Source organism: Numida meleagris, chromosome 13 (genome assembly GCF_002078875.1).
Source record: "Numida meleagris isolate 19003 breed g44 Domestic line chromosome 13, NumMel1.0, whole genome shotgun sequence".
Lineage (NCBI taxonomy): Eukaryota > Metazoa > Chordata > Aves > Galliformes > Numididae > Numida > Numida meleagris.
Window position 1 is genome coordinate 108,963 of NC_034421.1, and position 25,730 is coordinate 134,692.

Consider the following 25,730-nt stretch of genomic DNA (forward strand, 5'->3'; position numbering starts at 1 on the left):
GTCTATAAAATGTAGAATGGAGGCATAATGAAAAAATTTGAATCTGTGATTATTCAAATATAATACACTCTTAGATCCTCTATTTAAAATGCAGCCCATTTTTGAAGATCTATACATTTTCATATCAGTATGTTACAGAATGCAAGTATTTTATACTCAAATATAAACCTAACACAGCTTAGTAATATCTAATTCCAAAATATAGATTCTGTTAACGAACTTGAAATAATTTAACTTCCCTTTCCAGGTGAGGTGACGTTAACTGCATTTATGGAAGTGGTAATCAAATGTACTAGATGAGTTACGGAAATGCTAAGAGATGCTATCCATTGGCATTTCAACCCACCAGATAATCTTTCATTTTGATAATAAATACTAACTCCAGCCCCAATATAGTGAAGTTTTAGAAATCCTCATTAAGTTTACTGTACAGAGAAAAATTCCACTGGAGCATCATGTAGTCTTGAAATGCATTTCAGTGCTTGAACAACAACAAAAAATTTAAGAGTTCTAGCAGTTTAGGAATCTACATATTCTCCAGTAATGCTAGCAAATTTTAAATTCACAAGCTTGCTTCAAGAAAGGAATACAAGACTTGTGGAAACCTTAAATTAATCCAGAATAAGAACAAGATGGTAATTTTCCTTGGCTTTTAATTTCTTCATTAGTTTAAGAGATGAGGAATTATGGTTTTTGTTCACTTGGTAGGGGGAAAAAAAGGTACTTTTAAACTCTGATCTACAAAAAAAATAAAAGCCCAGAGATTTGCAGACATAATAAAATTTATTTCAATTCCATGCATTACGGTAGCTACAAGTGTACTCATATGAAACTGAAGGACAACAACTTCGTCTGTCCATACAATGTAGCTGTAAATGAAATGAATGGGAGTTCCACAGTTACAAAGAAACAAAACAAAACAAAAAAAACAATCAAAAAAATCTCAAAAAAAAAAAAACAACCCCAAACCAAAAAACCCAAAAAGGGTAAATCTGTTTCAGTTTTGAGTTCTGTAAATTCAGATACGGTCACTTGACTGTGAACTTTTGGGAGAAGAGGTGGACTCGCCATAGTTATACAACTGAAAGTGTTCAAGGCATTCTGAAGAAGCTCTGAATATACCTTTTACTACCTCCTACTAATACTCTGGAAAATTAAAAAATAGAAAATCAGTTAGCCTTCATCCTGATCGTTAGAATCAGGATAGCAATTGTAGACAGTCCACTTCAAAAGTGCAGCTATATAGGGTTCAATTCTGCAGCTCCTTCAAGTTGTACTGAGGGTAAGGTTTATGTTGAACCAGTTTCACTTTTAATTTCTCGAGAAAAAAAAAATCACTAGGCCTCATAAGCTTACATTGCTTTCTGATATGCAAAAATGTACAGACTATGCTTGATTCTGACCCTCCCATATTTCAGTATGTGCGAACTCTTGGGGATTTAAATAGTCTTTCTCCATCAGAACTTAAGAACAGCAAGGATTATCCAGCCCTGTAAATTAAAGACAGGACAAACTGAGTAACTTACGTAACTGGCACATTTTAATTGGCCCAGTTCTCTCACAAAATGCAGCTCTTACAAATATCAGTAGGCACTATTGCCACCAATTTTTATTTTTGCAATTTCACTGATTTACCAGTTGTTGGAACATTCTGCAGTTAAGAATTTTAAAATGCTGAATTTTTATAAAGACAATATGTAGTTCTAGTCTGCAAAATTGACTGTGTCTAATAGTGATGTTAAGTCAACCTAAGTTTGCTGAAAATATTAATAAATGTAAAACTAATGAAGGTGCCACGTTAGCATAAATGTTTTTAATTTTAAGGATGCACTGAGCAAAGGAGAGGGGCAGAACTAATTCTTTAATTACAAACTCGGTTGAGTGTCTAATTGCCTCATTTAAAACTGTGCGTGTGGGGAGGCTGAGAAGTTTAGAAAAATCCAAGTAACCAAGAATCTAGGTTACTGGACAGTTAAAAAGCTAATGCAACTGTGTTACATCTGGATAAAAAACATTATTCAAAAGCAATTCAAATACCGAAAAAGATTTCAAATTGAATAGTTTTTATTAACATGGTAGTCATCTTTGTAACATGTGCACACACACTCGCACACTCTGAATTATCTGCCTGGAAAAAAAAAAAGAAGGTCTTTATACGTCAGGGGAAATTAAACATTAAAAATCAGTTAGAATTTTATAATTATAGGCAATTATGTCCACATGACTACAAAGCTATTGCCGAATCTTTCCAAGGAAACAGAATTTGGGAGAAAAAAATTGGGGGGAAAATTCAGTGGCATAGCAGAGCTCTCAATATGAGAAAGCTGACATAATGTGGACCTTTGCTGTGAAATTTGCCTTTGCAAAATATGGGGAGAAGTTTATCAATGGGCAGAAAATAAGAAGGCGGTGTGAAGTAGGCTTCTGCAGAGTCGATTTTCCTCACAGTATTATGCGGGGGTCATTGAGAAGAATGCTTAGTCCTTCTCTGGAACCAGTTTCAGAACTTTTCCAATTGCAATGGTCTTACCTAAACCAAGGAGACAAACACTACAGTTACATACATTGTGGGAAAAAATGCATAGATCTCTTAAGAACACAAAAGCTTTCCCTGGAAATACAGGCTGTCCAGTGTACTAGAAATAATACAGATAAAAAATTGCCGTATTGTACAATAAAGTACCAGTGTATTTAAAAAGTACAATAAAATCTTAGAATAAATAAATAAATAAAATCTTAGAAATAGTAAAACTGCTATTTTCACATTAGAGAATACATTATAGATTATGGAAAGCGTGCTCTGTGTTCAGTTATAGTAGAACGCAAAGCTGAATCCTTCTGCCAGATCTGCTTACTGCTTTCGAAGATAACACTTGTATCTTTTCTATCTCTCACCTTTCTGTATGTTATTCCTCTAACATAAAACATACTGCTCAATTCTGGCAAGAACATTGACCACCAACAATTTATTTTTATTTACCTTCTACTGTTACACAGATACAGTAATTTCAACAAGATGTCAGCATTCTAATGTCATGCGCAATCTATTTGAAATAACCGTATTTTTGCAGAACTCTTACCCTCATCTCTTAAGGTAAAGCGACCCATCTGAGGGAAATCTTTGAATGTCTCGAGGCAGATAGTTCCGGCTGTCCTTAAACGGGCAATGCATACTTGATCTTGTTTCACAAAGCGGGGCCGTGTCTTGCTTTTTTCTCCCGTTTTTTTGTCCACCAAGCAGATTAAGGCCTGTAAAGGAAGAAATAGCATTTATTATTGATAGCTGTGAATGCAAAAGCAGTGGTAATTTTATTTCTTTTAAGACTTACTGCATAAAATAATGAACAATTACTGACCACACTTTTCAGAACATCTATGCTAACAACTACAGCCGTTTTGGGGACATTGTTTTATTAGTCACTCTAGAGAACTCTTCATCCCAACAAGTACGTCAACTAGATTCATATCACAACTTACTGTTATCTCAACTTCTTCAATACAGGTGTGGATGTGCAGCACAGCATTGTAACCCGGGCAGATAATGGATTTGTGCTCAATTATCACTATCTGTAAGGAAAAAAGGTTCATTTCTCGTTTTCTTCAACTCGTTATAAGAGAGCAGAGAACAACTAAAGAAAGAACTATATTAAAACGCTATTCAATACACAAGCATAACATCTTTGCTAAATAAAGATTTAGAGATGACTAAGTTGTTTCTAATATGAAAGTATAAAACTGAAGAATTGTTTTGACAAGATCTTGCTTTCTTGATCACAGGTGTATAAAACTTAACTGAGAAGTTACATTCAAAACAAGTGACATTTTTAAAATTCAGACTGATGATGTCAGAATAGGTATGTATGTTATTGTCAGTTTAGAGATATGATGAATGAGAAGTCTCAACTGAAACTTAAAACTGCTAAAAATTAGGTTTGGTGAAACAGGCAAAATATTTTGATGCTGTTTACCCACTTACATGGCAATCAAATGTTAATTATTCTACCTGGGCATCAAACGTGCGTCCGGAATGACACAGGTTGTTGGAATCACAGAGAATAAATCCTGGCAGTATCTCTTCCTCTTCAATTCCCTTCAGTCTGATCTTTAGATTTTCACCTGGGGCTACTGAATCAGTTTCTACATCATCAGAAAGGATTCCAAGAACTTCCACGTTGTGCTTTAGGCAAAAATGCAGTTTTCTATTATGAATATTTTAGTCTGGTACAAAATCACTTTAATATAGGATTTCAATAAATAAAGCCATTATCGTTTAAATCCATTATATTCAGTTCTGTAAGCTTCTGAAAACATTTGAGTGATGAGTTACTAGAATAAAATGCAGCGTATTTATTCAAAAATATTTTAATTCATAGAATTATATAGTATACGTTCAATAGAAAGAAAGCAATTTCAAGAAATATCCACTATGTCTCAGTGTGAAATTAGTTTAAAATTTACTAAGAGATGAGAGGGACAATAGATGCATACTATCAACTAAGGAGAATGCAATCTACATTGGTGTACAGTCATTACATTCCAAATATTAACGTGATCCATGAAATCCTTCTAACTCAGAATTCTACAAGATCTTTTGGAGAAGATGATAAAAACAAGATAGATGCATGAACACTCTAAGAAGAAATCAAAACATATTTTCTTGATCTGTCTATACGCTGTAATGTCTCTTCTGATTTTGTATCTTTATGTGTTACTAGCCAACATAAAATAAATATAGGAGTTTTTTCAGAAAACGTTCCTGAAGCTTTGGTTAAATCCTCATTAACTGCCAAAGCAATTAATAGAAGAAGAATGTCATTTAAAACACTGGATATTTGCTGAATAAAAATTCTGTAATAGTTTGGTTAAGTGCACTTATAGTTTCTTATTTTCTCCTACTCAACCCCAAAATAACAAGCAGTAGTTTTATAAAAGCCATTGTCTCTTAAGTGATCTTAAAAATTGAAAAGCATAATCTCAAGTTGTCTAAAATTAGTTTTAAGTTCAAGCAGCTTTTCAGAGAAGTGATACGGAAGCTGACATATTTTGATGAAGAAATACCAGCTTTCAGTTAGCTATAAACGTATTGTACATTTGAATATCAAGACATTTTCTAGCAAACTGCCTCAGTGAACAGAACTGAAAGAAGCGTCAGGTTAAGTCAAGATGGCAAAGAGTTAAAAGCAGAATTTCCAGGGTTTCTTTTTGTAAGAAACCAGGGAAAACAAACACAACCATTAGCTGAGTACACTATACTTGTCTTTATCTCCCAAATTATATTTTCACATTCTTCATTTTTATATTCTCTTCAGGGCAACACAATGGTAACAAACTAGAGCCATCTGTAGGTCTTTTGTGGGCCCTCTAACAAACGCAAAATAAAACAGTTCAAATAAACTACGTTGGTTTGTAGCGCAGTGATTTAGTTTATGAAAAAGATATAACGTGAGCTCTGACTGCAAAGGAAATAAACAACACGCATATACATGTACGTATATATACACCTAGGAATGTTAGTTGTGATTTAAGTGCTTAGTTCTTCTCAACTGAATAGAAAATGTTCTGATTTAAAAGTACTAAGCATCTTTAAGAATCAAGCTGTTTTCAGAGTAGAAACATTTTCTAAATATCTGAACTTTACCATACCTTGTTTGGCATCATCACAAGCTGTTGTCCTTTGCAAATTGATCCTGATTCCAGCTTTCCAAGGACCACAGTGCCCATATCCTTCATGAAAAAAAATTATTACATAAAAATTAAAGACATTTTTTCTCAAGAGTCTGCTTTACCATACTTAGAAAAGTATAATTACTTAACCCTATGAAGTTATGAAGCACAGCAATACTTGATGTTTTGTGAACTGTTCTCATGAAACATTACAGATTAAGAGTCTTAATGTCAGTGATTTATTCCCCTCTCTATCATTATTCCACAGTTGGAAACTGAAATGTATCAAAGACAAAAACAATACCCTCTAGAAATACAATAAATAGTCAATTTACTGCTTTCTGAAAATATACCACTTATCTTTTCAATACTATCGTTTTAATTTGTACCTTATATTTATCCACAATCGGCAGCCTGATTGGTCCATCGGCTGAACGGTTGAAGTTTGGCAAATTATCCAGATACGGAATAAATGGTAATCCACTAAAAGCAGAAGGCATTAGTTTTACTTATATGAGCACGCATCTATTTAAAAAAATAGAGTGAATAAATGCAGTTTCACAAAGGGAAATATTTTCATTCTGTTATCATTAATCACTGTGACCTCTACTAGATAGCTGTATTCATCATAACATCCCATTGTTAGTGTTCACATTACCCAAACTAACACGTTAACACCTAGGAAGTGCATGTAGTTACATCACATCCTAGGCATGTTTTACACATACTCATTATGCCCCTTGACAATCTTGCTAGATACACTTACTATGTTTTGAATATTCAAAACCATAAGCTAGTTCCAAATATGATTTTTGTTAATATGTTTTAACTGCAATGAGCAATACTGGAAAACATGACATCCGGTAGAAGACGTGGCTTGTCACTAATTATAATACAGTTTCAAGCAAACTATTCACATCAAAACAATTACTCATGCTAGCAACGCAATCAATGCAGCATCACTGATATACTGAAATGGTAGTAAGGCACTTAATTCCACAAAGCCAGAATTTATTAAATACTAATACTTTTACAGAATCTGCCAACTTCAACCTTCTATGGCTTTTATATTCAGTTAATTACATGGGCTCTGTGTTCTTGCTGCCATGATCCTATTTCCTCAAGTACTTCAGCCAGTAATTCTTGAATACAGCTGTAATATGCCAAGCTATACTTCCAACTTTCATTGTAGCATTTACTTTTATTGAAATGTAACTAATATGCAAGCCATTGAATTTAAGATACATACATATACCAAGGACAGAATTCGGACTGTTCTTTAAGGTTTGCTCCAGTCAGTCCTGAGCAGGGCATGAAATGAATATCTTTTTTGGGATTAAAGCCAACTTTCTTCAAAAATGGCACCAGTTTCTCTTTACATTCCTCGTATCTGTTGAAATGAGTAGATCAAGATACATTTGAATTTTTCCAACATGACATAATACCATGCTTAAACACAACAACAAAATCAGACTTATTTAAATTTTCAGCAGTTATTTTCCAAGTAGCAAAACTAATAAGGCTTAGTGACCTAATTGCATTTTCTCCCCAATCTTTCAGTACAACCTAGTACTACTACTTCCCTCATTCCTCTGCTCCATAAAACATAATTAGTTTTCTCCCATTGACCACTTATTGGACTGAATAAACAGCAACATATGCTACATATGCTTTTAAGCAAGAGGTACAGGCCAAGATACCAGGACAGACGAAGTAGACAGCTACTGAGGTCATTCTGCAGGCTTTCACCCTACTGATGGCTTTGTTTCTTCCCATATTCTATATCATTTCACAAGACAATGCTATTTCTCTCTATTACACTTGTTCCCTTCGGTTTCTGCTGAATTCAATTATGTCAAGAATTCAGGGAAGGTTGGGGCATGACCAAGACAGAACAATTAGCCATGCCTTATTCATTTAGTATGCCAAGCTGATGTTGTTAGGTTGCATAACCCCTCGTAGCTTTCCTCAAAAACTTTCACAATTCTTGACAGCATGACAAGTTCTCTGACAGCTCTTCTTATTGCAGGAAAAACCGTAACCTGTAACTAAACAAATATCTCTAGGGAAGGACTAAATTTTGCTTTTTAGCAACCAGCTTAAAGAAGCACGACAGAAGCCTTAAAAAGGCCTATGTTCTGACACTCAGGAAAATTAAAGCTCTTTAATAACATTTGAGCATTAAGACAGAAAAGAACTCAATCCTTATTACCATAGTAATTTAAGTATCAACTTTCTAGTTATATTTACCTGGCTTGTATCACTGCAAGACTCCCTTCCTCCCTCCTTTTCAGACTGCAGTCATGAATCACTTAATATATTACTTGATTATTCAGATTAGGTTATAAAAAAAACTCCAAAGACTACAGGGTAGATGAATAGAAGGTGAACAGGATAATGCTGTTCCCGACGAACCTAAGCTAGGAGCTTAATAGACACATGGCCAAGCAATCAAGAACTGGCAAATAAAACTACAGAAAGCAAAATAATTTATTTTCAGGTTCAGTATAAAGTTTCAAAGTCTCCAGAAAAAATAGGATACAAAATTACTTAAGCTACAAATTAGTTTATTTTGATATCTTTTGATGATTTTTTTTTTATGTTGAACTCACCTTTCATTACTCCAGTTTACAGTTGGATCATCCATTTTATTAATAAGAACTATTAGATGTTTTACACCTGCTGTTTTTGCTAACATGGCATGTTCTCTTGTTTGTCCACCTTTTTCAAATCCAGTTTCAAACTCTCCTTTTCTTGCAGAAATAACCTAATTAAGAGTACATATTTTAATAAGAAGTTCTACAATTCACTCAGTAGGAAAACACAATGGATAATATTACCTTAATCCAAAATAACTTTGGGTAGTCAAAATTGATGAAAGCTTGGAAAATATACTGGTATAACCTTAATATTGTCCATTAGTTTCTGCACTAATGTATATAAAAAACCACATATAAAATTGTGAACCATTTTAAAAAGCTCTTCAGTTACTCCAAAAGACAATTAAGATTTTTAGGTTTTGGCTACTTTAGCCAACCAAATGAGTAAACAAAAAATGTCAAAAGCTTAATTCCACAATACATCCAAAACAGAAGAATCTAATTTGTCCTTACCAGCACTGCAAGATCAGCTTGAGAAGCCCCGCCAATCATATTAGGAACAAAGCTCTTATGCCCAGGAGCATCTAGAATAGTGAAGTGTTTCTTCTCAGTTTCAAAATAGGCACGACCTACTTCTACTGTTTTACCTTTGTCGCGTTCTTCTTGGTTTGTGTCTAAGGCCCATGAAAGGTACCTACAAAAAACAATAGAAATATTGTTTTTATATTCGTTTTTACTAAATTTAAGTGTGAACATTTAGTTATCATAAAATCTTTTTCCTCAACAATTCTTAATCATAGAAACACTACCAAACTGAAGCACTTTCAACACCAATAGTGACTTTTGTTGAATGTTATTTGAATTTTACTGCCCAGTGCTAGCTGTCCTGCACGTAAACCTGTGCAACTCTGAACGACAGTTTTCAATTCTTAAGGTCTCCAGGCATGACCTCACCTCAAATAATACAGCACTGAGCTTTGCTTAAGTTTGAAAAACACGTCTGGACTGAACACAAAACAATTCCCCTTTTTGAACATAAATAACCGTTCTGATATGCAAGTTTTTTTTTTTTTTTTGCCTCAAACTTAAACAGAAGTTGGCAGAAACAGATATTGGACTTAAGGTTAGACAGACGAACTGAAGAATAAACTTTCAAAAAATATTTCTTTCAGGTTTTGTGAAAATTGATGAACAGAAAAGAGAGAATCAAAGTAATACTCAATAAGCAGTAATAATTGAACTGGCTTATAAACACCATTATTTTCAAGCATTAACTGCAGCTTTTAAAGATCTTTAGTTTGACTTTTGTATTGTCTGGATAATTTCTGAAGAGACAATGCTAATTCAGCTGAGCAGTCATCGAGGGATGGAACATCAGGGACTATCTAACTCAAAGACATCACGTCCAGCTCAAGAGATTCTGGAGTCAGAGGATGCACTAAATATTGGGAATTACAGTTATACAGTCACACTCTCCCCTAGGTAGAAGATATTTGTTACTCACTGTAGTCTAAATAGTGAGCTAGACAGCTTTTGGCTTGTAACAGTACACATGATCTTATGCATTGTAACCATGTTGTTGTAAACCACTGCCTATGTTTCTGGAAGATTTCAGCCAAGCCACAGGTCAAGTTTTTCTCAGCTTACAGAAGTCAAACAGGAAACTAATGCATGGTAGCTGTAAAAAGAAGCTTCTTATGCACTTTTGTTTTTAAGAAAGGAAATACGTCTCAGAAATTTGAACTGCACTAAGGTATAGAACTCTTAAAATCATAAAATTAAAATTGTTCAGATTTCAAGACTCTCAACATACAAAGCAAGATCTTTGATAATGACAGATGTGCAGTATTTTCTGTTGTATATCAGGATGTATTTTAAAGAATAAAAATAGCGGTCAAGGAGGCACTTCTTGCAACTAAAAAAAAAAAGAGACAATCTGTGTCTAAGTTGCCCATTATATTTTAGGAATGTTCCTAAATACTCAGTATCATGGCCAACTTCCGACAGGGGAAATTATGCTTGCCTAATAAAAATAATGCATGTCACCCTTTCTACTCCTCTCTCTCTCACATATAATACAGTTAATTCAGGTCAATGCCCGCTCCTAGAGTGTTCCATTGCTGCTCTCTTGCTAAGGAAGTTTATGGCTGCTGCTGTTCCAACTCCCTTGTTTCCCCTATGAAAACCAAAAATGAAAAGCTTCCATATGGAAAATCAACTTTCCAGGAGCTGTTTGACAGAGAATGCAGGCTGTCATGTGTACTGTGTGTGTGTACAATAAACAGATGAAGAAAAACACACCACAAACAAGACCCCAAAATCTACACATGACAGCATCCTCTTCCTCATGGAAACTTAAGAACTCTAGACCCCATGTGCTCTCTGTTTTCATACAAACAAACATTAATGCCAAAACTATCCACTTGCTCTCTCCTCGTGTTTCCTACACTGACAGCTTTGATCTCCGTCTTCTGGATCTCTGTTGTTTACAGGTGAAAGACACATATCTTGAATAATCCTAAGAGGTGCTTAAGAAAAGTGTTTGCCATGTATTCCTTTTACCAGAGAACGAGGCGATGTTCCAAGATTAAAAAAAAATAAAAAGAATAAGAAAAAGGGGGGAAAAAAGCAGCAAAACCTCTTTTAATGTGAATTGCACTGTTCAATATAGCCCTGGATAAAGTAGTAACGAAGGAAAACAAGCGGTTCCTCCCCTCCTGATCCAAACCCCTTCCAGCAAGAAGCAAGTCCTATGAGGACAGAGACGGAAAAAAAACTGTTTCTCATTTTCATCACAGCGCAAAGAAAAAACCACGCTAGTATCTTCAATAAAGTTTCATACCATGTTTCTCTGTTTTTTTCTTTAGCTTCTCTTTCATATTTTTCAAGTGTTCTTTTATCAACCATGCCTGTCAAATACCTAAGAAGGGGGGGAAGAAAAGCAATTTTACATAAACAGGAATGTAGTTCCAAATAGTTAAATAGTTATACTATTCCTACAGATTGTTCCAATTCTTGAAAATAATCTGATGTGAATAGCAGTGGATTTTTTCCTCCACAAGAGGCCACACAATTATTTGTAGGAAGTATACCATCACTGTTTTATAGCAGTTGAGTATCCCTACTTGTAAAGCCTACTTGTAAAATGTTCTGCAGTTACTAGATTTGAAAATGAACTACATCTGTTATTTACATATTGGAGATAGGAGAAACTAAGAAAAAGAATACATTTTAGAGATGTTTCATTTTAAAGGAAAATATTTTTTGTCTCGTTCTTTCTACATACAGCAAGTAATCTATTATTTTAACAGAGATCTTTCAATTACCAAAACAAGTTGATGAGGAGCATACAGTTTTAAAACATCACAACATTCAGGTTTTTCACCTGCATATTTCCAACTTATCTTCTAATAACAGTAATCTGCTTAGTTTACATGGAAAAATCAACAACAGTAAATAGAGTGTTAATGACAACGTTGGTGTGCACTCTCTTCCTTGCCAGCCCCCTACAACAGTGATATTCTGCAAAAAATGAAAGACCACAGGAAAAATTCCTACAAAAAAAAAAAAAACAACCAACAAAACCCAACCAACTGTTCAGGATCCTAATGGATTGGTAGGAGTGTTAATAACAGAAATTTCCTTGTACACAGAGAACAGATAATCAGATAACAAAATGCTAATTTGTTCTTGTATGAACTACAAGGTTAAATGCAGCGTGACAGTTCCAACATTCCAATTTCATCAAAACAAAATAAGATGAAAATGTCAAGACAAAGACCTCCCACTTTTGCTGAGAATATTATTTTAAAATCCTAGGAGTACTCTGCATAAGCAGGATAGCATTTATTTCTTCATGTACTACATTCCATTTCTTGTTTTTGATAAACCATAAGATTGAGCTGCATTTATTTACTTATATCTCATAAGAGTACTGCATTTTCTAGGTACTATTTCTAAAACAGACTTTTAAAATTACCATTTTAATTTTACATTTTAAATCCAATTAAATGTGATTAAAATCAAATTAAATCAAATTAAGCCTGCCAATGTTAACACCAGGGAATAAGCACTTTTTTTTTTTAAATTCTCACGAAAAGGACAAAGTTTAACAAGCACAAATAATTTAAGAAGCATAATGAAAAACTGTCATGTTCTTAAAAAAGCAATTGAATGTCTTCCTTTTTCCCCATTTAGTAATGCATGCTTTTGCAGTTGTTTCCATGAACTGAAACTCCTAAGATTAGATCCGCTGAAATTAAAAAGCCTTCGAAGACAATAAACAAACTGTGATATTTTATCATTAAAATATCAGTCTGATGATTAAATTCAGAAAGAAAATGTTACTTATTTTACTTAATGCATTTTAATTCACAAAACAGAACAGCAAATCTGAAAATTTCATTTGAGTTTCCTTACATTATTTGTCCTCCAATAGTAGACTTGCCAGCATCTTAAACAAAACAAAAAAAAACAACATAAAAATGTTAAGTCATTCACAATTTAAAATAAAATTCTAGGGAAAGAAAGTAATTATGAACAAAGTCATCTAATTTGCTCCCAAACATACAATTCCTAGATTTAATCCAGCTGGTTTTTTGAAGTATCTCTCAGTTTTCCTCTTTTCCATGAGTTAGTTGTTAATTCATTTACATTAAATTTTAAAAAAATAATGCTTCAATAGACATCAACATAGCATCACCTGTAACCAAAGAAAACTCAACAAGCTGGGATCCAGCAAAAGTATGGGTTAATCAAGTGCATGAAGCTCTTGCAAAACCACTTTCTTTGCTGTCTTCCTTTTACTAACTTCTAAAGACTGCTTTTTAATATAGATATGTACCTCTGCCCACTGCCTCTATTTTGTGCGACTGTTCTGAATTTACCTGAGGACTAAGTTACAACAGTCAACTGTCTTAAAGTGTTAAGAGATTATACATGTTAAAATATAGAACCTATGATTCAATAGTCCTTGTGCACTTTTGATATCACAAGATTTTTTGGGAGCTTGTTGAAACTATTTAATTGGGATGTTATGCTACAAGTTTTAGGCTTGTATTAACTTGATCTATTGTTTACAGTTATATAATTTTTAATCTTCTGAACAATAATTTCTAAATTTATTAACAATTATTAACAGTAAGAACCTCCTGAAAACATTTATAACAAACAGAAAAGAAGCATTGTTTTCTGATTCTGTCCTTTGGATCACTATCACAGATCTGTAACTTTGGCACTGAGAAGAGCAAGTAAATCATTAACACAGACGCCATTGTGTCCAAGAGAACACAGGCAGCCCATCCTTGTCACTCTACCCCTGAAAGACGTGCTTTAAATTATTTTTCTCCAAAACATCTTCATTAGGATGAATGCTCCTATTAACCTCATCATAGAATCATCATAGAACGGCCTGGGTTGAAAAGGACCTCTAAGATCATCTTGTTTCAACCCCCCTGCTGAGTGCAGGGTTGCTAACCACTAGACCAGGCTGCCCAGAGCCACGTCCAGCCTGGTCTTGAATGCCTCCAGGGACAGGGCATCCACAACCTCCTCGGGCAACCTGTTCCAGTGAGTCACCAACCTCAAGGAATGATGAATACTTGCATCCCAAGAAAAAGCAGGATTAATTTCTAATCTTTCCAGATAATACACAACACAAAGACCTCATTACTTTCCATCCTTACAACTTACCAACGTGCCCAATGAACACTACATTTACATGCTCTTTTTTAGGAGCACCTGGTGGTGCTACCACAGATTTCGGTTTCGGTATTTCCTCCTCCTCTTCCATCATTTCCTGAGTACTTTCTTCCGAAGGTCCTGCATCCACTACCGGACCACTTCCTAGTTCTGCTTCACTTGTTTCTTCTTTGTGTTCCCATGACTCTTCCGGGGACATTTCTGTCTCTCCATTTTCCACTAAAAATTAACCAAATAGATATACTCAACCAGATCAAGAAACTAAAAGGAATGACTACTGAGAACAGTCCCTATCCTCAAGATGCAATCAGAAGATATCAATTATCAAGTCTGTTAACTTCTTTTTTATGTTGAAAAGGCAGATGCTAATTTCTGAAATAGTTATTACTAGGAGCTTTTGAACAATCTTGTATGCTGACATCAGAAAACTGTATCACAAGGATTAAGAGATTTTTGTTTTAACAAAGCAAAAATTTTATGAGGAAAAATTATCTGAAAATCAACACATTCATGCTGGTCTGGATCTATAGATAGATATGCTTAGAAAGAAAGAGGGAGGGATAACAGTTTAAGTTTTCTCTAAAGTCGTACAAATACAAGGAGAAATATACTATTTTCATGTTCTGATTATTCACATTACTAACATTTTTCATTAATTGCCATTTCATATGTTAGTAAGACTATTTTGTAATACAAAATTACTTTCGCATAAAATGCTGCTGCTTTTTCAGTGTAATCCAACTGCATCTGTCAATGAATACCAGTGGTCAGTTATCTCTTTGCTAATCTGAGCATAAAGACTTGATGAAAATTAGTAAGGACCAAGACACAAAGGCTCAATAAAGTACTCTTCAGTTTTGTTTGCAATGATTCATCAAAAAACAATTGTTATTTTATAAGCCTTTTATAGTGAAATGGAACAACTTTCATCTTACCAACAGATTCTGAAATTTCCATGTTAACAGCAGCATTTGAACCTAGGGGAAAAAAGGAATCATTAAGTATATATATTTACCACAACAATATCAAGAGCATAGAATAATAGAGTAAACTAATAAATGTGTAGTTCAGATGCTTGGGCACTTCCCTATGCTATTTAACACACCCCTATTCTGTTTTAAAAATTCTGCTTCATGCAACCTTTATGGCCTCCAACAAATCAGTTGGTCCTTATGTGCCTTGCACAGCCTGCTCTAACACTGTAAATAATCACTGATAACAGCAGGATGATGACAAAGAGAATGAGTTTTAGAAAAAGATTATACATGTTTCCAAAAATGAGATTTTGTGTAATATTTACGTTAAGTTGTATTTAATGGAGCTGCACTATGTGTTGTCAGAACATGAAAATTACCTTCACAAGAGGCCGTTTGCTCCTCTGGAGAAGTATCTACAGGTAAACCTGCATAGAAAAAAAGTTTATTGAAGTACACTGTTGTAACCAGTTTCCACACTTACATATAAAAGACCATTATTTCAAGAAGTGTATTTAAAGACCCCCGCCACCCAGCAGCACTAAATATAGTCTTCAGGCACAAAAGCTTCCAAAGAGCGCTTCTTCTAAGTTGTAAAAATAATACACCAGTTCAGAAAATAGTACCTTATCCCTCAAAGACACTCTAAAATAAAACTTGATTTTAAAGGAAGCAATTTTTCTATTCACAGTATTACACCTCATCCATCCTTTTCGGGCACACTTGCTGGTTTAACTGTTAGTATCTAACTAGCGTTTAGAAACATGAAAACCAGTTTGACTATACCCAGCGAAACAATGCGTTAGCAGTGTCACAGTGCAGGGAAATGTTCTGCCAGCTTCACCTTATAGGCATACTGACAATAATGTTTTGCCTACTAAATTTCACATAAGCATTGTGTATAAGATTGAAACAAGCTATGGAGAATAAATTATTAAGGTCTTCTGTAAAGTCACTTGATGATACGTTCATATGCCTACTAAGTTTGCCAGTCTCCTTAAATACTCTAGTATAGTCACATTACCTGGAAGGACTTCTCACCAGTTGTATGTATCAAAGTCATAAGTGTGTTTTCTCGATAGATCATTCAACTTTCTCATGCACTCAATCATGCCACTAAACCATATGCTGAGGTGCAGCTAACTATTAAACCTACTAAGAGTGATATGCTCCAATTAACAACATTACCACCTGATGTTTTGGGACATCATTCCACACCATCAAGAGGTATTCTATAATTATCTATAAAACTTTAATCTATTTAGTTTTATTCTGGTATAAATTCAAAATTCTTTGAAAGAAAAAAGAATCATCTATTTTTTACTTCAGCCACATGCCAAATACCAAATTCACACCCTCTATTTAACTGTGCCCATCAGCTGTCCTTCAGTTCCGCTATAAAAGAGCAGATCTTATGGCATTACTTGCTCTATATGCATAATGGGACCTACAATGAGAAAAATCCCCTTAAATGAACAAAAACACACAGAAAAGGACCTGATTCTAAGCCTCTTTGCTATAGCACTGTTTGTGCATTTGCTGCAGACTTCTATAAACTGGAGCAATGCTGAAAAAGCTGGAAGAGATCCAGATGACAAAGCTTGCAGGCAGGGTGAATGTGGGTCAGAGCATAACACCCAGTGATCAGCAGCAGCAGAAAGGGCACAGCAACACAGAAGAAACCGTTCAGAGCAAGGCTCCCTCACTCCTGTGTCATATCGTATAAGATATGCATGCCAGAGTCTCAGCGCCACAGGATCAAAGCTTTAAAAGAATGATTTTGCAAAGTAAAAGCAGAAGAGTAGACTGTTTTGAGATTCCTTGCAAGAATTATTATTCCCATTTGAGAACTGGGAAAGATCCAAATTGTCCCACTTGAGCACGATAAGCAGGTGGCACAGAATTTAAGTATGAACATACAGCCTATGCTTTGTAATACTTTAAAAGATCATTGGCTAATTTTGCACATGCAGAACTATTTTCATTACAATGTCATTTCAGCAAGCCCCTGACTTTACTCCCAAAGTTTCTCCACAGTGAAAAACTCATTACACAACAGTGTTTGTGTACTTGCTCTCAAAGAGAAGCTCTACAAGTAGTTAGTTTCATTCTTCTGGATTACAGCATCAGTCAGCAGCATCCATAAAAGTGTCAGTTCTTACTTTCTGGTTTGAAATCCAGCAGGCATTCAGACTAGAGGGGGAACATTTGTTCATACGTAACAGAAAGGAAACAGGAAATTGTTAACCTAAAAAGGATGGAAACCGAGTTCATTCTCTTGAGAATTAACACTCCTGAAAGCACATCCATCTGTTAAATTTTTATAATCTAAGCACACTAGAAAAATCAATACAGTTTGTGTATGGATGCCATACAGTACTAATGCCACACAGAATCCAGGGACAAGTCCTAATCTTTATTGCCATAGCCACTGATTAAATTCTGGATACTTTTATACACAAAGTGGCAGACATTTTACAAGAGGACTCAGACTTATATAAAACATATACTGCACCTTCAAAGCAGGAAAGGAAAACAGACTGCTCTCAAAGAGTTCATTAAAAAGAAACCAATTAAAATAGGACTAAATAATTTCAAAAAGAACAGGCATTAATTGATGAAAAGAAACACCCTTCAGTAATTTCTTACTTCTGCTAAACAATTTCAGGTTAAGGCAGGTTATTCTAGGCACTGGTACACTGCAAAAAAGTTTCAAAAAGAAAAATCTGAATTTCAAATGTCAGATTTGTCAGTTGCTCTGTGTGGAAATGACCAAATGCCCTGAAGTACGCTTTAAGACAAATCACCCCCCAAAGAAGGATGCAGTTCTACAACTTCTTAAACAGCTGGGCTGCCACACTGTGCTCTTCATCTTCACGTCAGCCCTATTGCACATGTAACTACTGAGGCAAAGAAGAAGCTGGTCTGACCAAAAAACTGAACTACTCCCAGACCCACTAGCTTTGGGTGCATCTGCTCTCCAAAGCAATCTATCAGCTGGTAAATGAGCACTGCTGTTGCCACAACAGAGAGGACAGAACAGCACTCTCAATAATTCAAGGAAAAACACTTGACCTTTAAGTTCTGAAACAGCCTAAGGAATATTTGGATCGTCAGGGAGGGAGGGAACGGACAATAATTGAGATCTAGCTGAAATAGGCTTACTACCTAGGAGTCAATGCTGGTTTATAACATGAGAGGAAGACCAAACCCCACACTGTCCCTGTAGCAAAACGTTTTTGAACAAATTCAGTGGACTGAAGTAACCTTGCTCATTTCCCTGATGCACTAAAAGTCACTGTAACAGAGTCCTGTCAGAACAAGGTAAAACTTCTTTTTTTTTTAACACTACTCACTGAAGCAGTATGCATGATCCCAAAAATGAGTTAAAAATTGCACTATTTTTAGAACAGGATAATTTGTCTCTTTAGAATACAGTTGATGTCCTCCAAAATAACTGTGCAAGAATTCACTTTGCCTATTTCACACAGTATTCTACTACAGCTGATGTATTTGTTATGTATTACATCAAGTCGTGTACTTGCAAGCATTTTTGTTGTACAATAATTAAAGTTGCACAAGTAGATACAATAAAATTATCATTCAACCTCTGAAAATATTTTTTAAAGCTCTATCTATGCCAGGAAGTTAACAACATTGAGAATTTCTGCTTCCTATTAGCCAGAGCATGAAGATTAATTAACTGGTCGGGAAGGATACATGGCACTAAACGATGCAGTCCAGAGATGAGATGTGGTAGGTCTGGTTGATGACGGGACTTATTTTGGAGATCTTTTCCAACACAGATGATTCTATGATTCTAACTGCAGTTCAAATACAGTCTTGTAGGCAAATTTACGTGCTAAGCAGTACGGACAGCTCCATCTTTATCTGAACTGGAGCATTTACCAGAAGCACAGAATAAGCAAATAACTATCTCCACATAAGCAGATACTATTCAGTGGTAACTGGTAACTCCTCAGAAGCAGTTACCTGAGCTGCAACGCAAACACCTTCATAGAATCTGCTATCATGGCTTGAAGAGAAGCTGCAATTTGCTTTATGCATTGCAGAACTCAGCTCTCAGACTTCACTGTTGCAGGAGGGTTAAGAATCCAGGCTGGTACCTTCAATACAAGGTTAATTAAATGGTTTGTAGAACAGAACGTAGAGAGTGGAAAAACAAAGCAAACACAGAAAAAAGAAAACCACAAAGAGACAAATTCAGTTGGAAAGAAGCCTTATCTACAAGGTTGAGACTACACAGCAATTTTGTTGTTGCTCCAATACACGCAACAGTTCCTTCCCAAGGAATTCCTGGAAGGCTAGAGAGAAGAAATACACCCACCTTATGAATCCCATTACCTTTTGTACTTGTGATTTGAATACCTGAGTTCAGTACATATTTACAAAATAGTCATATAATCACAAAAACTTTCATGAATTACATTACAGATGTTTGTTCCCCACTTAAAAAAAAAAACAAGAAAAGGAAATTACACCACAATAAAAATTAAAGGTCCAAATCAAACCTACATAGCAGAAGAATAAGAATGAATGAGATTCTTAGGTAATAAAAAAAAAAAAGATATTCTAAGCACAAGTTCTAGAGCTAAATGAAATATTTCATTTCTAATATTTTAAAATACACAGAAAGAAAAGTTTTTCAGGAGTTCACTGTAAGTAATTCAGGCAGTTGTCCACTAAGTTCATTTACACCCAAAATTATTTTCTTCTTTTCTCTGACTTGCTTCATATAGTAAGACCCAGACTGAGCAGGAAACAGAAGAGTTTTGTCTAGCTTTTAAAATGAACCAATGTAAGAGCAGTTTTAGTAGTTTTAACATGATTTAGTAATATTCATTAAAAAAATACCACTTGCTTTGTATTCATAGGATTTTATTACATACTAGCTTAGTATAAGACCCACTTTTTTCCCTCCCCAGTGAGGACATACACCTTATCTTTTACAAAACCAGCATGCTTCTTCACAACCGAGTCTAAGAAAGCTTATGGTGATTTTCAAGAAATACAGTGGAGGAAAAAAAAAGTTTCCTTACAGCCAAGTATCTGTGCTGATCTGACACACTGATTTCTCAGACAGATAGTCAGAAAAATCAAGCCTCTCAAACTACTTAACATTTCTACTCTTTCATGAATGCACTTCAAAACCTGTAGGAATATAACAAAAACCCTGCACATCCCTTTAGCAAATTAAACTCAGGTCTTAAGATTTATGCATACAAGTTGCACATTTCAGTATTGAGTCACCTGTCCTAAGCTAACTTTTGTACTGAAATTCTATCAGCTTCACTTTCATAAAAACTTTTTTGTAACAGTCATATATGTTATTGATCAAACATTGTCAGTTTTATTCCTTCATAACAAAATCACCTAGCCTCAGACAACTACCTGCATCTCTTGCTTGTAAGTGTTGCATCATAAAACTGGAGAAAAACCACAAGATTTAGTAAAATTGAACTACTAGAAAGCAAAAATTATTCCAAATTATTTCTTTATGCACTGTGATAAAACAGCCAAGTTTTAAGATAACATGATGCTTTTCAATATGTTAAATCAGTAAGTGAGCTCAGGGTGCCAGAGGCATGGTCAGCAGACTGCATGCAGCCTCCAGGACAGTTCATCTAATCCACAGCCTGGCTCCTAGCAGTTTGCCTTTTACTGGAGTCATGCAAAGGCTATGAGCCTGAGCAGTTATTCCAGCAGGAACAACACAGTGCTGGCTACCTGCCTGCGGACAACTCACACGTGAACAACCAACACCAGCGTGGCACCGTGACTGCACCACATATGTACACTATACCTCGTAATCTTGCAAGGTAGTCCCAAGGCATACAGCTTTTCTCCATGCTGACCACAGTAAAAGAGGCTATGCAGGTCAGCTATCAAGAGAAGCTGATAAAGAACACCACTGCTCTAAATAGTCAAGTGGTGATGTAACTCATGACTTTTTTTTCTTTGATAATTTATACCATGTCTCGGTATTCACATGATAGCACTAAGTTTCATTCATATAAACAGTTCAATTTTACAATTATGAGCTCTGAAGACTAGTGTCACCAACTCCCTATATGCGAGGAAATTATCAGCATATGGCTACTTAGATGTTGGCATGAGTAAGCCACATAAACTTGCAATCTGTTTAATTCTAGCTCCTCAAACAGTGAACTATTAGTTTTAGACAAAAAATACTTTCTTAGTCCAGTTCCCGGCTCCATACAGGACCTCCCAGGGTCAAACCCCTACGTCTGAGAGCTTTGTCTAAATGCTTCTTGAACTATAGCAGCTTGGTGCCATGAACACTGCCCCGGGGAGCTTGTTCCAGTGCCTGACCACCTTCTCAGTGGAGAACCTCCTAAAACACAGAATGGGGCAAAGCAAGAGATCACCAATTTGGGGGTAATTCCACTCTACTCTGGAAATTACAGGCTTCAGAACTGAAGCAGAAGATACCGCAGGTCCTTTGTTTCTGGTTTAATCTAAGGGGCATTGAATCTTTAACCAGGTGTCAGATCTGCTCAAGACAGTAGGTGCTTGTTGTCTAAACTAGTCATTGCTGAATGCATTCAGAAATCTGCTTGAAGCGGTCAACACAACATGTTAGAAGAAGCAGCAGCACTAACGCTACCAAAAGGCTCAGTGTTATCTTTCCCTACACCATCTGCTACATTACATACCTTTTTGTTCCCCTTACTGTTTTATTATTGACACTTTTTCTTTACCACAAGCATTGCATACTTAAAAGCATTGAACAATTTAGGCTGGAACGGACCCTGGGAAATTCTCTTGTTCAGTCTTCTGGTTCAAGGGAAGTCAGCAGCGAAGAGCCAAAAAATGACATAAACAGAGTAAATAAAGCCCATGCAAGGGGGCAGCAATCAATTTTACCAAAAATCCCATATACATTCAAGTGCTATAGCAAAAATGTAATCACAGTATTGTAAATTGATGCTGCATTTTCAGAGATGTTTCATTTGGATAAATTTTGTTTGGATTTCATGTATGAGAAAATAAAACTGTTAATAATTCAAGTGAGAAAAAAAATGTTGCAACTGTGCCCTTCTGCCTTAATACAGAAACAAAACAAATAAAAATGAGATAGTATCTTACATTGATTTACAGCATTGATAAAGTATAGTAAGAATAAGTCACAGAACAGTGAAGCTGCAAGGTGCAGTTGTGATCAGTAACGTTTAGAGGCATTAACACAATCTACTGTCATTTTATTAACTATCACACCTGGGCTTAATTTAGTTGAGTTCGCTAGTCCAGCAAAAGCTTTCTTAAAATAAGCTTTCCTAGAAGCATAATTTATCCAAGATGTTCTTGACATGACTCACTGGAAGGCACTCTGTGCTATCTGTTGCAAACAAAATTTGGAAGCCTCTATGTCACATTTCCGATGGAACTCCAAAAAGATTTTAAGCAAATGAGTTTTGACACAGTTTGATAAAAGCAGGTCCTCACAAATACAACATTTGGAACATATTTTTAAAGATATGTTCCTTAGGTTCAGAAATTTAAACAATATACTCTTTTTGCTTATAATCAAAAAGTAAGTTTCAGAATCAGTTTAGAAGTAAATATCTGCAGGCAGGAGTTACATTAGCAGTAAGCACTGGTCAGATTTTCTCCTTAGCACACAATCTGCTATCAAAAGAAAGCACACACAAAACATAATTTGCAATGTAGGTATCAGAAGCTTCCTAATTTTTAGAAAAGTAGTATCTCCTTCCCTGAATGGTTTCTCTGAATGTTATTTCAGTGCTCTAAACATAAGTAACAGGATTTTTAGATAAATTACTAAAAATACGAAGTTACTGTGCATAAAAGGAAACACTATGACATATGACAGCCAGATAAGTGAGATCAGTTCTGTCAAATTTTTCTATATCCAATGCTACTACTGCACATTTATCTTGACCTACAATATCCTTTGAATTACAAAAGAATCAGGACTCAAAATCTCAGCAAGAGAAAGTTCTAAGGAGAAAACTGTTACTGAATGCTGACAAACAGTTTTTTAGATTCTTCTTAACAGTTCAGATACGGGTTCTTCTTAATTCAAAGAAGTATTTCTACAGTCCTCCATACAGGTAAAAAGTATTTTTTTCCCCACAAGGTAATAGAGAACGTATGCCATGGAACACCTAATCGCCTAGAGAAGCAAAAGCAAATTGGATTGCAGAAAAGTGACTTATTCAGCACCATTGTCTAATCATATGTTGCTCTGACTTACTTCCAGAGCCAGCTCCACCTAGTTCTCCTAGCCAGGAAAGTAGTAGTTGTCACTTTATACAAACACCTGCCAGGACAACACTGTCAATTACTTTAACTGAGTACGTCAAATCTGAAAAAAATACATAGCAAATAGAGTGTTCCAGTTAAGAAAAACTGATTTTATTTATTAATGAGAGAAGAGAAGAACAGCAGATTTTTGTCTGCTTAACTTCAGGGACACTCAAGTCTAATTATAGAAAATAAAAATTCTAAACCTCAAAGAGGATACAGAAGCAAGCTGAATTCAAATCAGGTAGATTACAGCACTATATATGAAATGTACTCCTCAACTAAGATGAAAAGAAAAGCTATCCTGATCACTCCAGATGACCAACAAGCTTTCAGTAAAGTCATCCTTAGTCTCTGGCAAGACAGAAGCTTACCATAAGCCTTTTAAGTAGCAGAAGAGTGCAGAAAATTAAAGCATGAAGAAATAAACACAATGAATAGATGAGGAAAAGTAGTTCAAGTCCTATGAAAATGCTGCAAGTCTTAGGGGAAAAAAAAAGCTTTACAGAGTGGCTGGAGGGAAAAAAAAAAAGTTATTCTAATATTCAAAACTCCAAAAGTTTTCAGTCAAAGCACTGATGACAAAGTTAAAAAGTCTTAGATGCAAGATTGACTGAAAAACACCCTAGAATTAAAGATTACTTAAAGCTGCATCACACATTTAGAACAGACTCTAACTTCCTGCTCTACCTTTGCAGTGAACCCTACACATCAGTGAAACTTAACGCACACATTTATTCTCAACAGGATCCAGCAGTCTGTCAGCGGCTTCTTCAAAGCATATTTTAATACACTTTCATATTGCCTGCCCACGTAGGACATAAGCTACATTTCCCAATAAAAATCAGGAAGGCTTAACAGCTGCAAAAAAACTAATGTTTTCTCTAAAACAGAAAAGGGGTTAACATAATGTAAATTTTAAAGGATCATATGTGAAAGTTACAGATTTCAGCTATCATCATCAGCTGAGTGTAGATCCCAGCGAGTGCCAGACTAACTCATGTACTAAATCAGCATGCAATAAATGACAGGCCATGATTAACACAAAATCATAGCAAACATAGTGTAACAAGTAGTAGTTTCAGTGAAATAAAACTACTGCGATCAATATCTGAAATATGAGTTTATTTCACACTGCATCAGGAAGGATGCAGAAAGATTCTAGGAAAAAAAAAAACACAGGAAAGTGTCAAACTGCCATACTCAACCAGGTCACAAACTCCTTAGCTGCAAGTGTGACACTGAAATGTTGCCACAAAGCTAACCAGCGTGTCTGATGTCTGGAAGGACCTTCAGTTTGGAGCTGGAAATTGAAAAGAAGCTCTCCTTAAATTTCCCATATGCAAAGTAAACCTAGCATTAACGCTGTCTGCATATCCCTCCAAGATTAATAGCTGGGCAAATTACAAGTCCTTCCACTGACAGAGGCCAGATGGACAAACCTCCATTCCTTTCTAGTCTTTTATCAGCTTCATGTTAGAATAAAGTTAACTATTTGATATAATCTTCAGAAAGACATTTAAAATACGCCTGAAACACTGGTGGCAGAAGCAGTGCCATTTTCCCAGTAACATCACACATATTACCACCAAAATCATCAATCACTTATCTAGAGGTTGATAAAAACGAGTGCTGTGGGGCTTATTCTCACCATGGGTGACCCTTCACCACTGAAGGCAGGCAGGACAAGGCATGGGGCACTACGTACAGAGCACAGCACCTGCACCAGGGCTCGGTCTCCCGCGAAGTCCCGTCTGCTGTACCACCGCGCCCTGCGGAACCCTCTCCAAGGCCCCACAGACTTTGGGGACGGGCGAGAGGCCACCAGCAGCCCCTCTACAGTGCGCTACCACCCCTCCGGCCAGACCCAGCCGCGTGACGCCCCTTGCCAAGCCCTCCTCCTGCGCGAGGCTCTCTCACGGACGAGACTTTCCCATCCCCGGGATACTCCGGGCCTAGTGCTGTCTTCTGACCCCCGCCGGGCTGCGAGCCACCTCCCAGGACAGCGCAGCCTAGCCCAGCGCCCCAACCCCTCACACTCCGGAGGCCCCGCGCCGCGCTCCGGCCCCGCGTGGCCCTTCCCTCTTCCCCCGCTCCGGGCCCGGCAGCCGACGCCGCGCCCTTCCAACGTGGCCCCCCACATCGCTCCCTTCCCGGCGCCCACCCCGTCCCGCTCACCGTGGGGCGGCGGCAGGCCGGGAGGGGGAGAAGGTGGCGGCAGGCCGGGCGCCGGCGCCCCTCTCAGGAAGGACGGCACGAACTCGGCAGCGTGGACGTTGGGCACGAAGGGTTTAGCGTTGACGTTCAGCTGCCGGCTGAAGGCCGCCCCGAGCAGCTCCTGCTGGGCCTCGGCCTCCGCGGCCGGCGGGGCGGAACCTGGACTGGCGCCGCTGCCCGGCTCGATGTCCGCCTGATCCCAGCAGTCAGGAGCCGAGTCGCTGCTACTCCCGCTGCCGCTCCCGTTCGCCTCCATTTTGTGGCT

The 25,730-nt window shown here is 36.5% G+C and overlaps 1 protein-coding gene across 1 annotated transcript; it reads right to left on the reverse strand.

Moving 5' to 3' along the window:
* On the reverse strand, positions 765-25,721 carry GSPT1 (G1 to S phase transition 1). The gene is made up of 15 exons (XM_021412140.1): positions 25,427-25,721; positions 15,319-15,366; positions 14,900-14,941; positions 13,956-14,183; positions 12,684-12,717; positions 11,107-11,184; positions 8,778-8,958; positions 8,277-8,431; positions 6,914-7,054; positions 6,054-6,147; positions 5,644-5,724; positions 4,004-4,177; positions 3,478-3,567; positions 3,081-3,249; positions 765-2,530 (listed from the first exon to the last, which is right to left on the reverse strand). The coding sequence occupies exons 1-15, from the start codon at positions 25,719-25,721 to the stop codon at positions 2,478-2,480; spliced, it is 1,863 nt and encodes a 620-aa protein (XP_021267815.1). The 3' UTR covers positions 765-2,477.

Excerpts from the sequence above, each read along its gene's own strand:
- GSPT1 (XM_021412140.1), bottom strand. The coding sequence starts at position 25,721 with ATGGAGGCGAACGGGAGCGGCAGCGGGAGTAGCAGCGACTCGGCTCCT. Across the intron at positions 12,718-13,955 it reads AGTGTTCATTGGGCACGTTG|ATGCTGGCAAGTCTACTATT; the intron begins GTAAGTTGTAAG and ends GTTTTGTTTAAG. Across the intron at positions 11,185-12,683 it reads ACTATTGGAGGACAAATAAT|GTATTTGACAGGCATGGTTG; the intron begins GTAAGGAAACTC and ends CCCCCTTCTTAG.